The following is a 17,418-nucleotide window of genomic DNA, read 5'->3' as shown; positions in this document are numbered from 1 at the left end:
CCTCTCCCTCCTTTTCCCCACCCTTTCCATAGGCTACCGTTCTCCCCTCCACTTCCTCTCAATATCCTCAACAAAGTCGTCACTCAGTCAAAAAAAGAAAAAATATTCAAGAGTCGTTGGTACTCAAAAGGTGGTGTTCTGTGAGCGAGTTTCCCTCTCAATTTGACTTCTAGGCCTGGTCGAGGAGTATTCCAGTAATTATGGGTTAAGGAGAAACTTGTGTAAGCCTCCGCTACATGAAGGCGGAACGCGATAACACTGCAGTCAGGGAAGAGATGAATTAACTGGTAATAAATGAATCCTCTTTGTATTCAAGTGTCCGTGTCCGTTTTTTACGAGAGGTTATCAAGCGGTGCAGCGTTGTCTGGTTGTTTATTGGCTATGTTGTGACTCCTTACATCAGCTGATTGTGAGTGAAGTCCTCTGGGAAAATTAGAAAGCGTTCACCACCACACCAGGCGGTGAGCGAACGCGAGAGGAAGGCAGCGACAAGTGACCCATATTTCTAGCCTCATTCCTCACCAGACCTGCCAACCACGCCGGGGACGAGTGAGGCACTCATGCACTCACCCATTCATCGGTCAGGGCGCGGCACTCACCATGGCCTTACTTCTCCATCCAGGGATGAGCAGAGCCGCGCGTCGCGTCAGCTGTGGGCCTCGCAGGACGCCGCCGCGTGGTGGTGAGCGCCTCGCCCGAAGGTCACTCACCAGGAAAATGGTTTGTTGACAGTGTGGAGAGTTGGCATCCTTGGGGACACTAAATGAGCGTCCTTGCTGACTTTCTCTGGCTGCTGAACACTGTTACCTGGCCGTGCGGGACGGGGGACCAGCGGCCACGCGAGACCCGCCGCCCTGATGCCCTGGCCATGCCTTACTTTGCTGCCCCGCCGCGGGAATCCCTCTCTCCGCGCTTCTTCTCTCTTGACGTTACTGTGAGGAGTAAATTTTGTACCCGAAAGTAACCTGCAACCGCCACTCTTGCTGATCCATTACCACAACAGAAGCATTAACAGCAAGTGAGCGAGCGGTTGTTTTTACGCAGAGGCGTGGATCGCCGTCAGCGTGGTGCGAGGACCCGCCGTCGTCACTTCCACAAAGCACCAGTGAAAGCTTGCATTTGCCGGCTATGGCAGCCCGCGGCGGGGCGGCGTGCTGGAGCGTAGGTGGCAGGGTGGCAGGAACACATGCTGGATTGGCGCTGGAGTGGAGGCAAGGCGAGGCATGAGGCGCGAGGGGCGGCCCGGTGGTCAAACCTGTCACGTGCCGCGCAGCGCAGTGACGGTGTCGCGTTACGGTGCAGTTCGCGCGGTGGCCACACGTTAGTGGTCCAGCGGGCGGGAGAAGCCGCCGCCTTCACCACGACTCACCATAAAGAAGAAAAGTCAGTCAAGAGGAAACATGAATGTTTCCGGTGTGGCGGCGCTCCCTCGGCGTCTGCCTCCGGCGGCGCCTGAGGCAGTGTGTCGAGGAGGAAGACACAGGCAGGCCAAGCTCACTTTTATGCTTTTATTTGTGATAGGACTTCCGCGCAAACAATACACAGCTTTCCTCGCGGCTCGCACTGCTGCCCGTGCAACACAACCCCGCACATTCCTCGAGCCTTCACTCACCGCCGCGCCGCCGCCCTCTTTCACACAGGGGCGAGGCAGTGAAGGGTCATCCTTCCGACTTTCATGATCATATGCCAGATTTTTATTTATTTTTTTCAGGATGAAGGATAACTGTGTGGCGGTCAGCGGTGCGGGTGACCCTGGGGTGCGTGGAGGAAGGCCGCTGTGCTGAGGGAAGTCTGAGAAAAGATCTTTTCGAAAATAAACTGAGTTCTATAAATTAACTTCACGTTAATGTACAAACTCAGTTAAGTTCTGTATATACAAACCATCGCGGTGACCTGTAGCGGCTGTGTGGTGGTGCCCGGGAGGAAAAGACCAGGAAAAAGGCTGAGTTATTGCGAGACTGACATGAAATATAGCAACTCAATCCTTGCTCTGGTTTTCCTTTCCCTTCCATCAACAGAAACTGAAACTGGCAAACTTTTTTTTTTTTATCTCTTATGTTTAACTTCTGAGAGTGTTAAGTTGAGCATTTTTCCTCTCGTTTTCTTTATCCTTTTTTAATGTTTTGTGTCCCCAGCCAGCCTCCTCGACACTAAAGATAAAATAAATATGTCAAAGTTCGTGGAGAACCGCCGTCTGTGTGGAAACAATTCTTATTCCGAAACAGAGAGGGCCAGTACTGTAATCTTATCAGAAGGCTCCTCATCTCCAGTGGTGGAAAGAGACCCTCGAGGACTCAAGCGATACGCCACATTATCTCTCTCTCTCTCTCTCTCTCTCAGTGTACTTCATGGAGGCGAAAAAGTGGATTTCCCATATACATACAGTGCTATACAGCGTCTCTATAAACATATCTATTCCACCACACCACCACCACACCACACCACACCACACCACAACACCACGCCACACCACACCACACCCCACTACAGCACCACAGCTCATCAGCCAATGATGGGGGCGTATCTTTCCCCATACAGCACCTATATAATTACATTCACTCCGCCACAGCCCGTCAACCAATGATGGGGCGCAGCGTTCCCCTCACCGCTGCGTTACAGGTGCGGCAGCGGTCCAGGGGCCTCGCGCAGCTGGCACAGAAGTGGAGGTGCGAGCAGGGCTGCAGCACCACCTCCACACGGTTCATCTTGCATATGCGGCACACCAAGCGGCGCCTCTCCTCCTCCAGGCGACGCTGCAGGTCCATCACTGCGGGGGGATAAGGACAGTGTTCAAAGGTGCCTCGCTGCGCTGCCTCACGCTCTACAGCAAGTTCAGGTGTTCAAGTTTCATCATCATCTCACCTACCCAGTTGAGAGAAGATAACTAATTGGGAAAGAAAATCGCTTGGAAGACTTAGAGCGAGATGGAAGGATGGTATTAGGGTAGAACCGCAAAACATGGGAGTCACGGGGAAGATGCAAGGGACAGAAACACCTGGAGGAGACTCGTACATGGCGAAAGATCTCCCCTCGCCTCACCACGTTAAACAGAACACCTTAAATCTTTACGTCTTGACACAGGTGGAGGAAGCGTGAATGCGTGTATCTGTTCTGACTCATGAATATTATCTGTAAAGGCGTGGGAGAGGAAAAAGGAAGGAAAGGTGTAACAATTAAGGGAAGAAAGGAAGGAATTACTGCCACCTTAACCACACACACACACACACACACACACACACACACACACACAGACACGTACGCGCGCGATAATGAACAGGAAAAGTCCAAAGAAGGAAGAGGAGGAAGGGAGAAGATAAAAGGGAGGGAAAGTACGATAAAAGACAGGCGTTTGTTTCTATCAGCACCTTCCTTCTGCAGACGCTGCTTTCTGGCCCTTAGCTCCTCCACCCGCGCGTCCTGGCCCCCAGCGGCGGCCTGGAGAAGGGACAAGGACCAAGGGTTATTGGCATCCTGTGACGGGGGACGGGAAGGAGGGGATGGGAAGATGAAGGTTAGTTAAGTGAGCGCATCTGTCTGAGAAGTGGTTGCCGTTTCAGAGAAAGGAGTAATAAACAGAGACAGACGTGATAGAGAAAGGCTGTCACTGACCAAAAATGTACGTTATTTCTTTCCTGCAGAAGGCAGTTCAGTTACCACATGACGAGGAAACAGCTTATCGTCAAAGTATAAGGTGACTATGGCGTGAGCGCAGCTTGATGACGCCTCACCTGTGTGGTGTCCGAGACTAGCCGCGCCTCGAGCACCGGGGCGGCTTCCATGGGCACCACGCCGTCCCGCTGCAGACCAGAAGTTGAGGGGCTTCTTCTGTTCTCGTCATAGTCGAACACCACCTCGAGGGCCTCGGTTACCTCAAGGCAAAACCTCCCTGTCCGCTCAACCTTGTTCTTGAGCGCCGCCTTCACGGAGGAGGCCATCAAACCCATCTCCACCACCCGCTGCCGAGGGAAGGGAAGGAAGTTACTGCAGTGCACCGCCGGAAGTTGGTACATGAGTCACGGAGGCGTCCTTTCGCGGGTACAATGACTCGTCACACGCTGGGTCGTGAGGTGGCTCACAACTCAACACAACCTCAAAGCCTGAAGGGCGAGCCCCACACGTCTCACCTTGGCCAGGGGGTGGGCGAGGAGCAGGTCCTCCTCCTGGCTGGACAGCTGGATGGGCCTGATGACGGGGGTTGGAGGTAGGTTGTCCCCCCAGGGCCGTGCCTCATCAGACCTGTTCCACACGGTGCGGATGAAGGGGCACCACGGGTAGTAGTGAGCGTGGTCTGCGGCGGGATTGTCTCCTTCCCGCCAGCCAAGCAGGCCGCCGCCGCAGTGGAAGCACTGCACGAAGTCTGACATCCCCGTGTAGAAGAAACCCGCGGCGGCGAGGGAGTTCACAGGCACATTCACGCTCTTGGGCCACTTGCGGAAGGTCAGGCTGCGCGTGGCGTCAGTGTTGAACTGCGGGTAGGACAGATGCCCGAAGTCTTTCTGTATCGCGTCTGCAAAGAGTCGAGGATCTGCATGAGTCTTGCTGCACAAAGCACAGCAAAGCTTCCTGCACGCAGAGAAATGCTTCACATTAGCGTTACAAAGGAAGACCATGTTACACATTGCACCCGGAGAGGGGAGAGGGGCGCGTCATGTACTCACCAGCGCGGTAGTTACTCCCGGTGGGGCGCGTGCTGCTCACCCTGAACTGGTGGTACTCCTCCAGCAGGCGGTACACGCGGCCCATGTCGTCTGCTGAGTGGTAGGCGGGCACGTTGCCGGTGGGCATGCCGCTCACGAACCTGCAGGAGGGGAAGTGTCTGCGGTGCTCCTCCAGGGGCTGGTCGCCGGGATCCCAGTAGCCCACCACGCCCTGGCAGAAAGCGCACTGCACGTGGTCGTGGGTCCGCAAGAAGAAGAACCCTGCCCGCGCCAGCTGGTCAGGGTCCACGAAGGGCAGCGTCCAGCTGGTGAAGGTCAGGCGCCGCACCGACTCGTACATGAGGTCTGCCAGGGAGTGGAAGCGACGCTCGCGACGCAGCTCGACTGGCGGTAAGAGAGACAAGTGTAGGAGGTGCAGCCTGCCCTGTGCCTGCGAAGCGTCCTGCAGGACTCTAGGGTAGAACGCTGCAGCACTAATTGTGTACGTACAAGGTCATTGACGTCTGTATGAATGTATATAAAAACTGAGTGTGCTTCAAGATGTGTATCAGAAGACAGCAGGTGTGGGGCCAGCCTCGCCTGCAAGAAGGCAGCGGCGGCGCTCCCAAGCACACACACTCACGTGGCCTCGGCTGCGACCCCTGGTCCTGGGCGTTATCCATTTGGTCGGACATCGCGGGGCGGCGCGCTGCTGCCGGGGATCTGAAAACAGGTTATCAAGTGTACAGAAAGGAAGTGTGTGTGTGGATGTGTGTGCGTGTTTCATTACAACACACCATAGCGGGCGTTACTTTAGAATGGTGGGCAGCTGTTGCACGGCGGGGGGGAGACGCCCCTGACCCTGGGTGTTCGGTGCTGCTGAATATTGACTGTTTGATAAAGGATGAGATAAAGCCGAACATGTTCGTTCAAACTTCCTTATCACATGTTTAGTAATCTGGCGAGGATAAGAACAACAGCGCATATCATAGTGGAGATCAAATGGTACCGCCTCTCTCTCTCTCTCTCTCTCTCTCTCTCTCTCTCTCTCTCTCTCTCTCTCTCTCTCTCTCTCTCTCTCTCTCTCTGAAAACCTTGAGAAATATTCATCTGATAAATGTAATTTTCTCGTTTTTTTTTTTCGTTATTCAAATCTGATTCTCACGCGATACCAGAGAGAGAAAACACACAGACACACACACACACACACACACACACACACACACACACACACACACACACACACACACACAGGCACGCACGCAAGCACAAATAAGCTGAGGAAGCAAGAACTAGAACAAACAGATAAAAAAAAAAAAACATGAAAATCAGCATATCAGAAATGAATAGACCAAAGTGTGCTCCCCCTGCTTTACATTCACCAGGTGTCAACTCTCTGTAGTGAGAGCGTGAATGCAGCTGGCTTATCACTCCCCTTCCTCTGTACCTTGTCCTGGTTCCTCTTGTTCTTCTTTCTTGTTAATCTTCGTTCATGACTCACATAGACTCATTTCCTGATTATGTTTTATTTATATTTATTTATTTATTTATTTTCCTGATGATTTTTTATTATTAACTTCACCCTAAGTTCTCATCTTTGAACCTCAAACCTCATAACAACACCAATATTCATACACATTTACCTTACAGCTTACAACATGCTTTATACCTACACTTACACACTTATACAGTTATAACTTATACTTAAACCTTATGAAGCTCGAGGACTGTACATCCTTCCTTTCCCTTCAGCGTCTCCTTTTCTTTTACCTTTCTTTCCTCTTTTATTCCTAAAACCTTTGTATTTTCGGTCGCATTCCTCCTCCTGCAGTCTGCTAAGGACCTGCTGCTGCTTGGCGTCCTTTGTAATCTTCTGTAACCCTCTTTGTCTTCAGTTATTTTTCCTTTTTTATTCTTTTTTTTTCTCTCTTTTTGCTTCTGAAACCTCTGTAATTTCTCGCATTCCTCTTTCTGTAGTCCCCTAGTGATCTGTCGCTGTTTGGTATCTTTCGTAATTCTCTGCAACTTTTCGTCGCCTCAGTTACAGTCAATGGAACTTCGCTGCTCAGATAACAGGGTAAGAACACACCGCCTTCAGGAACAACATTTATGATTCCGCTACATTTAATCTTCAACCTCCATTCCATAACAACCTCTGTTTGTAGCTGATAAGACCCCACAGTCAGTCATTCTCACAGCCCCCTCGACACGTCAGTTGTTCAAGTGTTAATGTATTTTGGTATTGGTACAATACTGACTCAGAGGTGAATGGTAATGTTTGTTTGGTGAGATGAATGAGCGTTGGGTACACAGTGTTTGTTTATCCTTTCCTCGTGTTACAAGGTGTTACATATGTTGCCAGTAAATAAAGGTGGTAAACTGGGGGTAGTGAGGGGAAGTTTTACACACACACACACACACACACACACACACACACACTGAAAGTCATAGTAGACAAACAAAGATATGATATGACGTAACTACACCTCAGGCTTTTAGATTACAAACTATACAAACACAGTGAGTACTTGACCACAAGTACACTTTTGTCTTCCTAATATATCCTTTTGAGAATACATGGGCTAATATTTTTTTTAGGAATTTCTTTCTATATCTTGTTTGGGATTTTCTCCTACAACTTTCCTTTTTACATTTTCTCCTATATATTTCTTTTTTAAATCTTGTATAAGTAAGTTTGGAGTTGTCTTTTTTTTTTACTTTCTTCAGATTTTGTGGCATGTACCAAATTTATTAACACACACATGGATTGAAAAAAATATAAATAAATAAAAATAAAAAATGAGGGAAAAAAAACAATCTTTTCTTACCTTACATGAAGAACAAGCCACTTTGCCCTCTTGTTTCCCCACAGATCGGAAGAAAAAAAAAACAAAAAAAAAACAAGAGGGTGATTCCCAGGGGGCGGAGGAGGGACGCTCAGCCAGACAGACGCTACACCTCTCCCTTGAACTGCCAGACGAACACTGAGTGATAGACCGTCCCTTCTCTTGTTATACCGGCCCTCCTCCCATGCCACGGTGCTTATCAGGGTACAGCAAGGCCTCCAGCGTGGCCTCTTCTATGGCTTTGGTGTCTTTGTCATCGTCTGGCTTTCATGTTGATCTATTGGTAATCTGCTGTGATTCAGTCATGGGTGTGAAAGTTCAATGTTTCTTTGGCCTAGTCTTATCTTTTATCTTTTTTTTTTTCCTTTTTTTTCTTGTTCATCATTTCTTGTTTCATCATTTATCTGTATTTTTTAGATTTTCAATCATTCACTCGTATATTTTATTTATTTCATCATGTTTCTTTTGATCTTTTTACTTTTTCTTCATCTATTCATCTAATTTTATTTACTAGTAATAATATATATATATATATATATATATATATATATATATATATATATATATATATATATATATATATATATATATATATATATATATATATATATATATATATATATATATATATATATATATATATATATATATATATATTATATTATATTTTATTTTTTTATTTTTTTTCTTACACACTAGTTTTTGTACAAATACCAGCGATTCACAGACCTTTGTTGTATTTAAAGCCAGGGACTGCCACGTGTGAGCTTCGTGGCTTCTTGCACCTTCCTTGATTTCCTTCCCTTCACACAAAAACTGAATGCAGCGAAAATCTCACACTAGTAAACAATAAGAAAAATAATGATAATCTGAGAGTTATCAGTGCGCCTTGCTGAAGGAAGAGATTATAGACTTTTGAGTGTTGCATTGACAGGAAGCACTAAACATTCCAAACTAAAGAAACATAAGGAAAACCCTGCTGGCCCACAAGTTGTCAGTGTACTTTAGTGAAAAAAAAATAAAATAAATAAAAAGGAGGACAGTTCAATGCTATATGCCACGCGATACAGTAAACCGGAAACAGCGAACAAATAAAACGATCTATAATATAAGTAAAACCTTGCCAGCCCACGTGTGTCTGACTGAACACCCCTAACTAATTACAGACCATTCATTGTCATACGCCACGCAATATATCAACAGGAAACAGCGAGCATACCACACTGCTGAAAGAAGAGGTACCACAAGCCAGGAGTCCTTATCAGTTTTACGTTGGAAAACACATTATAGGTCTTTGTCTTAAATGACACCCGCTACTCTAACAAGATGTGGGAAGATACTGCAATGTATTCACGGTTGCACAATTACCGGAATGGTGGGGACAACTCCGTGCCTGGTACTCTATCTAGGCTCTTCTCCCTCGCAATGTACGCAGGCAGTGCTGATAGAATGTTGTAACAGATTTCCCCAAAATATTCAGTCACCTCAATCACCTTCGCTCTTCGTAATCTTATTTATTTATTTTTTCTTTTCTCTCTCTCTCTCTCTCTCTCTCTCTCTCTCTCTCTCTCTCTCTCTCTCTCTCTCTCTCTCTCTCTCTCTCTCTCTCTCTCTCTCATATCGGGATTATTTTTAAAGGCCACTCAGGTGATTAGTTAAGTTGTAATAATTGTTTCTCCATTGGAATGTATTGATTCCTTAACTTTCACTGCACTATGCAACAATTCACTGGACTAGAAGCAATGCGTGGAATCTTTATAAGCATCTACAAGAAAGAGAGGGTAAAAAAATAATAGATTTTGCAATTTCTGCCCAGTACAATATTTGGAGGTGACTGTAGAACAAGAAAAAATGTCTCACAGTGGTTAGTAATTAAGAGATGCACGAAATAGCAATGAAAGGATAAAACTACTGGTAGAATCATGAAAGCACAGCTGAAACACAGGAACTCTCATTGCAACCTGACTCTTTTACTGCTGTGTCTTTCTGAAGCTTATCAAAATGGTCTGGTGCAAGGTTGGACTATAGTCTGGAAACACACCACAGCCTGTCAAGCGAGTGATGGAAAAATTAAAATCAAATCCTTTAGCACCTGAAGTTTTATAACCGTTCATTGAAATAATGTAGGGTCATCCAGGGAGAAAAAAAAAGTGTTGATAAAATGATCTGGTGCAAGGTTACAATATAATTTGGAAATACACCACACCCTGTCAAGCGAGAGTTGGTAAAAATTCAAATCCTTTTATTGCCTGAAGGCTTTCAAATGACAGGTGTTCACAGGCATTTAGAGGGTTAGAAGTGAGGTGAGTTCCTGTATCATCTTTCAGAAATCAACAATAACAAGGAATATTTGAAGACTTAAGGAAATGTCCATCTTACCACAGCTTTACGGAATCTTTCACTGATTTTAATTTCTTTCATTTACGTAAGGGGGCACAATAACAAGGAACTTTTTTTTTTTTTTTTTAAGATTTAATGAAATGTCCACCTTACCACTGCTTTACGGAATCTCTCAGTGATTTTTATTTCTTCCTTTTACATACGAGGGGCTCAGGGCGACGTGCCAGTTCCTGAAGGAGAAAGCCCCAAATCCATGAATACAAGAAATGTCTTAAAACGTCCTTGCAAGAACTGAAGTCAATGGCAGGAGAGAATACAAAAGCAGGGAGGCAATTCCAGAGTTAACAAGGAATGAAAAATAGATAAATAAATAAATAAATAAAAATGAAAAAAAAAAGGGGGGGAGGGACATGTAAAATCAACTGAGCTTTGTTGTTGGAGATTCAGGGATCGAACTAGTGCGATGAAACATTTGGCAGCGCGGATCAAAGCCTCCCCAGCCCGCAGCATTCATCACGGACACGACCATGGGCCACAACAAACACACACACTTGCTCCCCACGTCCTCAGCAAGCGCCATTCTTTACCCGAACCGATGAGGTAGACAGGAGTGATTTACGTGAATGTGTGTAGCAGTGATGAACGTGACGTAAGATCTATAAAATCAAACTTAAGCACAGTTTTCTTCTTCCCTGAGCAGTACAAGTGATGTATTGAAGTGGCAATAAGAGAATAGTCTAGTTTTGTTCTTTTCTTATAAATGGGAACTGTAAGCATCTACAAATTCAAACCTATGCACACTTTTTTTTTTATTCCCGGAGCAGTGGGGGTAATACACTGGTGGCAATAAAATAATAGTCTAGTTTTCTTCTTTCCTTCATAATGGAAACTGTAATAAACTCAAACTTAAGCACACTTTTTCTTCTCCCCGGAGCAGCACAAGCAACAGAATGAAAAGACAACAACGTAAACACTCTGTGGTTTTCTTATTTTACAGGTGACTCGATTTACATGATTTTTCAAAAAAACGAATTCTGTTTAACACGACTTAAAATATATTAGATTTAATTAAATTTACATGAAGTTTTCCACTCTAGCGGGATCCAGCCGAACCATTCATTCACGCTGTACAAATGTGAATATTAAATTGATTTTCTAATATTTTTTCTGCATTTCCATTTCTTTTAGCTTTAAAACTTGAAGCTAGGATAAATAAACAAGGATAAGCTGTAGTGATTAATATTATTCACTTACAAGATTTAAGGACAAAATAGTGCAGCGTAACAGGTCACATCCTTAAATAGAGTGATACATGAATGGAATAGACTCAGTAATCAGGTTGTTAGTGCTGAATCACTTGAGAGCTTTAAAAGAAGATTAGATAAATGTATGGATGGGAATAACAGGCAGAAACAGGTAGACATGTTTCATACAGGAACTGCCACGTATAGGCCTGACGGGTACTTGCAGCTCCTCTTATTTTCTTACGTCCTAAACACTTTTTTGTTCGCATTAGTTTTTGTTCTTTAACTCTATTTTTGTTTACGTGATGCCTGGAAGTCCCTAAAAATCGTGTAAACCGAGAGGCACTTTTGTATGAAAGCAGAAACTATGAACTGTAACAAAACTAGAGTGGTGATGGCTTCTTGCAGCTACCCTTCTTTACTTGTGTCATGTTTTAGAGCACACAGCGGTCTAAAGGTTAACTACAGCAAAGGTAACAAGTGTGATCAGTTTGTGCCATCACAGGTAAGTGGCTGATTCTTGCACGGTCGAGGAACTGATACTCTTCAGTGTGGTGTGTTATTACGACGGAGGAGAGAGAGAGAGAGAGAGAGAGAGAGAGAGAGAGAGAGAGAGAGAGAGAGAGAGAGAGAGAGAGAGAGTCAGTTGTTAAGAATGTAGATTTAGAGTGGAAAAATCTAACTTTCACCATGAGAGAGAGAGAGAGAGAGAGAGAGAGAGAGAGAGAGAGAGAGAGAGAGAGAGAGAGAGAGACTCAAATTTACAAAACATACTTGCACAACTTAAGTAAAATAGATTAAAGAACACTTGAAAATATGGAAAAAAAAAAATACTAGTACTACAACTCAAGATAACAAAAGATATCAGCATTATTTTCCTGATGTCACGCGTTTCATTCCAGGAAGAGCAAGATTACGAGTAGATAGAGATTACCTCCAGCTACTAGGAAGAGAACAAGTTTTCCACATGCTGAGATGAGGACAGGCGAGAATGAACAGACCCGAGCGCTACCTGTCACTTTTCTGTCTAAAATTACATATGAGAGAGAGAGAGAGAGAGAGAGAGAGAGAGAGAGAGAGAGAGAGAGAGAGAGAGAGAGAGAGACTAGCCAACAGACTAAACAGACCGACATACTGACCTTGTTTCCATCAATAAGTGTCTATCTAATGTACTGACTTTATTTTTACTTGACTTCATCTATAGCCGAAAATAAAATGCTTCAGTTCCAGCTTCTTTTTTCTACTTTTCGTTTCAGTTTTCTGTAATGTCTTGACACCTTTCAGTTTTCCTTAAGTACTTCGCTTCTTACATTCTCTTTACGGTCACCAAATAATTTTGTCTTTTTTTTCGCCTTTTTTTTAGCTTGATGGAAAAGAGATTCCGGGTTTCCTTTCTACATTTTCCTTAACTTTTCTTCCATTCCTTATACACTCAACAACGCATCCCGTCTTTTCCTTTTTTAGCTTGATGGAAAAGACTCTCTCTCTCTCTCTCTCTCTCTCTTGATCGACAAGTCCTGTTTATTTATTGATGCATTTATACATTCATTTATCTACTTATTTATTTACAACAATGTATTCTATTCCCGATCTCCTCTGTTGTGAGAATAAAGAGGAGGGAGGAAGAAGAGCATATGCTATCTTCTTTCTTTTCTTTCCTTTTTTCTTTCAAAGCAGACGAAGGAATGTCATCTATCACCAAAATGAACACTCACGCCTCTATACTCAAGCCTCCTGTGCCTCATTCCTTACGGCGCCCCTCGCCAGGGTATTAGCGGTCTGCCAAGGGAGACGAATCGTTCAGCGGGGCACTCATTCAAGAACTCTGCCGCCGCCTGAGTTGTGTTGCAATAAATCCTCCGCTTCACTCTGGTCTCCGCACCGTTACACCCGGTACACATTTCGGCACGCACTCAGGCCTCGCCCATCGCTGAGTGATGGGTCACGTTACTTTGTAGGTAAGTAATGTGTCTTGCATCCGTAATCTAAATGTTTCGTTTACCCAATTTCCCTTTTCCAGGACCAACCAACCGTTTTCTTCATTTTTTTTTATCCTCTCTCTCTCTCTTTTTTTTTTTTTCTTTCTTTTAGGAAATTCCAAGGTGTAATGGAGCATGCCTCGTCGGGTGATGGATGGCCACCACCCGGGCAACGGCACTACATAACCTTTATTAATTCTTCATGACTTGAGAACCATGAGCCAGTGAGAACAGTTAGCCGCCCACACTGCTGGGCCGCTGTGCTCCATGCAGTGGTTAGCTGGGCTGGGCAGTGAGTGGTGCCATTGTTCCCGCTGAGCTGCTGGCCACGCGCTGCACGTCTGAATAATAAAGAGAACAGTAACGCTCACTCGTCCCTGCAGCTTTGTCCCCTCGGCGCCCCGGCATTCGGCGTGGGGTGGACGCAGGTGGCGGGGACATCTCCGGCACTCTCATGGATCAGCCAGTCCAGGAGCAGCCATGACTCAGGCAGCCACGACCCCCCTCGCCGCCTCACTCCTGCTGGCGCTGCTGGTGGTGGCGCCTCTCCTGCAGTGCGACGCCCTCCCTCTCGCAGGCCAGGCGCATGGTTAAGTGACCTCCTTACTTACTATCTCCAGTGTTTGATCTTTTTATCCCATTAAAGGGAATTAGAGCCAGAGACGATACTCGATTGACATTAAGGATACTTGTGTAGGAAGCAGGTGGTAAAGTGTCGCCTCGCCCAGCTACACACTCGCAGCGGTCAAGATTTTATTAACCGTGGTCATATTTTACACGTGATCAGAATAATCTGTTCCCACACATGGTTGACTGTGACGCCGCTGATACACAAACCCTTCGTCACTGTGGCCTATCCGTATTGCACATTGCCACTGTTTCTTGGAATGCTGCAGGTGCAATACAAACTCGTTCAGAAGAGTGATGCTCCTTAGTCACTCTACACCGTCACACATTACCATTACTCCTGCACCAGAGCTTCGAGTGTCTAGAGTAAAGGAATCTTGCAGTACTTCTATGATACAAATACAGCCTGTTCAAAAAAGTGATGCTCCTTCGTCACCATACAGTCTTCACTACTACACACCATTAGTTCCTCAATTTGAGTCTCCAAGTGTCTAGAAGAAGAAATATTGTAGTTACATACAAATACGAGTACAACCCAATCAGAAAAGTGATGATAGTCTTGAATCACTTTACATCATCACACGCTGCCATTAGTTCCTTCATCTGAGTCCCGAGTGTGTAGAGAGAGGAATCAACTACCGCTGTGATACAAATAGAACATGTTCGGAAAGTTGTGCTTTTGGGTCATCATACACAATTACACACTGCCATTAGCATTTTAGCCTTAACCCTTTCACTGCAAGACATCCTTTTCCCATAATCCCTTACAACTTTTCACACACTTATTCCAATACTAAACCAAATTAAATACTTTCGTAACCTAGAAAAGACAAAAAAATAATCTTTCATTCTTTATTTTCTTTATCTGTCCTGGCAAACTATATTTTCATACTGCTCTGAATGTTAACAAAATATTACCATACCACTGAAATGGTCAACAGCCTGAAGGAAGGAATCAGATACGGTTATAATATAAAGACAACCAGTGAGGCTCCTATACATTACAACACACTGCCTCTCATTATTTTCTGCACTGAGTCTGAACCATCGAGTGTCAAGCGGAAAGAATCATCTACGCCTACAATACAAACACAATCAGAAAGACTCCTATACATTACCACACTGCCTTTTCTGGATCGCGTCTGAGCCCTCGAGTGTCTAGAAGGAAGGAATACTCTAGCTCTCCTGGCCATCCTGACGGGGCTGTCTCTTGTGCAGTTTCAAGTCAATATACCGCTGGTGTAAAAAAAACTCAAGCAAGTGTTTGTGTTTTGCGAGGCGAGCGAAGGGCATCTGACGAGAGACATCCAGGGGACACGTGAAGATGGACATGATGGAAACGGACAATTAAAAAAGGAGGAAACGGACACTTGAAACGGACATTTTAAAAGCGAACGCACTGAAAACGAACACTTAAAAAAAAAAAAACGGACATGCTGGTAACGGACATTTAAAAAACAGACACTCGGAAACGGAAACAGAAAAGGAACATTCTGGAAACAGGCACTTATCGAAATTAGACACTTAGAAACGGACACTAATTAAAAACGATATCCTGAAACGGACACTTAAGAGCGTACACTTAAAAACTAACTCACCAAAACGAACACACCTAAGAAACGGACACTTACATAACCGGACATGACTCACCGGCCAATGTTGACTCGCTTTGTTCCCGTTTCATGATTTATATTTGGTCCATTCTGAGTCGCGTTCCTTTCATCCCTCTGCTTGTATCGATGTAAGCTTTGTATTTGCCAGCAACCAGTACCTGGAGGCCGTTCATCGTGCGTTTTGTGCGCGTGAGGAACAGTGCACGGAAGGAAGTCGAAGGAAGTCACGTTTAAACACAGTAACGCGAATGTCTATAACAAAAAAATATATATAAAGGAATAAAAGAAAAAGAAATGTAAGATGCGCAAGTTGGAGTAAACGTTACATGTGTGAATATCTTGAAAAAAAAAGAAAAAGAAAATGGAAGAAATAAAAAAAGAAGAAGAAATGTAAGCAGTAAACATTACGTGTGTATCTGGAGGAGGAGGAGGAGGATGAGGAGGAGGAGGAGGAAGGGTATTTAAACATGGTAAAGCGAACATCTTAAAAAAAAAAAAGGAAGTCAAGTTGTAGCAAGGATTACGTGTGTGTGTGTGTGTGTGTGTGTGTGTGTGTGTGTGTGTGTGTGTGTGTGTGTGTGTGTGTTCATGTGTATCCAACAAAAGCAACATCCAAACACAAATCAAAAAGAGAACTACCGTCATATTTCTAGCTCACCGCACAACATGTGTCCCTCACAGACGCGGCACACTCACAACCGCCACTCGCGCTGAGGCAACAACAGCAGCAGCGGGGAAGCAGGAAACTGATCGAGATGAGAACCCGGGCGGCGGAGGCGAGGACAGGGGACTCAGGCGGTGACGTGGGGCAGGTGAAGGTGTACACGCTGCAGAGAGGTGTGTGGACAGCGCCATCTCTTGATATCTACCTTGCGTACAATTTCACCGAGCAGGACAGAGCCGTTTCCTCCTTCACTGCTTGTTACTGGATCAGGCGAGTGTTCTTGTGTTCTTTTCTTATCTGTTTATCTTTATTTTCCATCGCTGTTGACTTTCTTGTCTTGCTTTTCATGTTTATCTTTAGCTCTACTCTTCCCTTCTTTGTTTTTTCTCCGTTTTCTTCTTTTGTTGGTCCTCTCTTTCCTCGTTATCATTATTAGTTCTATTCTTTCCGTGTCTGTTTATTTTCGTTCACTGTTATTCCTCTGTTCTCTCTCTCTCTCTCTGATATTCCTTGGTTTTCTTCGCTATTTTCATTATTAGTTTTGTTCTTCCCTTGTTTTTTTTTTTCTTATCTTCGTTCGCTATTTTTTCTCTGTTCTCTTCCTGATATCTGTTTTACCCTCTCTTCATTTCTTCTATTCTTTCCTATTCTGTTTTTCTTCGTTCATTATCATTTCTCTATGGTCTTCTCTGCTCTCTTGCCTTCCTTCATTATTATCGTCATTTTCCTTTCTTGTCCCCTTTTATCTGCCTCACCTTCCTTAATTTTTCATCATCATTAGCTCTATTCTTTTATTACGTCTGTTTTTATCTCTGTTTTCTCTTTATACTTGTCTTATCTACCTTCATTACTATCATTATTAGCCATACTCTTTCCTCGTGTCCGTTTTCTACGTATACATGAATGGAAAAGGAACTCAAGGGAGGTTCAGTAGGAATAAGGTGTTATACCTCACCTACGGTTTATATCAAGAGAAAACTTCAATCTGCTGCTTAGGAATTAACACTACATTCACATCCATCTTCAGAAATTCACATACTCTTTTTGCTCGCCCGCTTTCAAGACGACCCGGCACAAAAAAAAGAGTCATACCACATCTAATATTCAAGTCAAAGAGAAAACGGCCTCTGCTTTGATATTAACACTATTCACGCTTATCCTCGGCCGCCTCAGGGACTCACATGCACTTTCGGTTCTTTCACTTTCATTTTTATCGTTGCTTTCAAGGCGTCCCGATAGAGAATTAGTGTTATACCTTAAGATCGAAGCAAACGTGGACATCTTCACTTCTCAGCTTTTGAAATAACATTGTATTTCCTCACATCCTTCCCCGCCTCAAGAGCCAACACGCTTTTCGTTTTATTATTAGTCTCTCTGCTTTCAAGACAATATGAGAGAAATAAACTGCCATACTACAACTAAAATTAAGACAAGCTCACCAGTCTTTGAACTACACTACATTAAATCA

The 17,418-nt window shown here is 44.6% G+C and overlaps 1 protein-coding gene and 1 long non-coding RNA gene across 2 annotated transcripts; one reads left to right on the top strand and one right to left on the bottom strand.

Annotated features, from left to right (window-relative positions):
• Nucleotides 1-358: 358 nt before the first annotated feature.
• LOC135089084 (baculoviral IAP repeat-containing protein 7-like) lies at nt 359-7,670 on the bottom strand. The gene is made up of 7 exons (XM_063984303.1): nt 7,466-7,670; nt 5,281-5,360; nt 4,659-5,042; nt 4,125-4,507; nt 3,729-3,956; nt 3,366-3,435; nt 359-2,767 (listed from the first exon to the last, which is right to left on the bottom strand). Exons 2-7 carry the CDS (start codon nt 5,330-5,332, stop codon nt 2,574-2,576), a joined length of 1,311 nt encoding a protein of 436 aa, XP_063840373.1. The 5' UTR covers nt 5,333-5,360; nt 7,466-7,670; the 3' UTR covers nt 359-2,573.
• Nucleotides 7,671-12,551: 4,881 nt separating this feature from the next.
• Nucleotides 12,552-16,255, top strand: LOC135088898 (uncharacterized). The gene is made up of 2 exons (XR_010261160.1): nt 12,552-13,635; nt 15,968-16,255. It is a non-coding gene; the product is annotated as an uncharacterized LOC135088898 (long non-coding RNA).
• The last annotated feature ends 1,163 nt before the right edge of the window (nt 16,256-17,418 follow it).

This window comes from Scylla paramamosain, chromosome 32, assembly GCF_035594125.1.
Source record: "Scylla paramamosain isolate STU-SP2022 chromosome 32, ASM3559412v1, whole genome shotgun sequence".
NCBI classification, from domain to species: Eukaryota; Metazoa; Arthropoda; class Malacostraca; order Decapoda; family Portunidae; genus Scylla; species Scylla paramamosain.
Note: the sequence above shows the minus strand (reverse complement) of the source record. Positions and strands in the feature narration are given on the sequence as shown.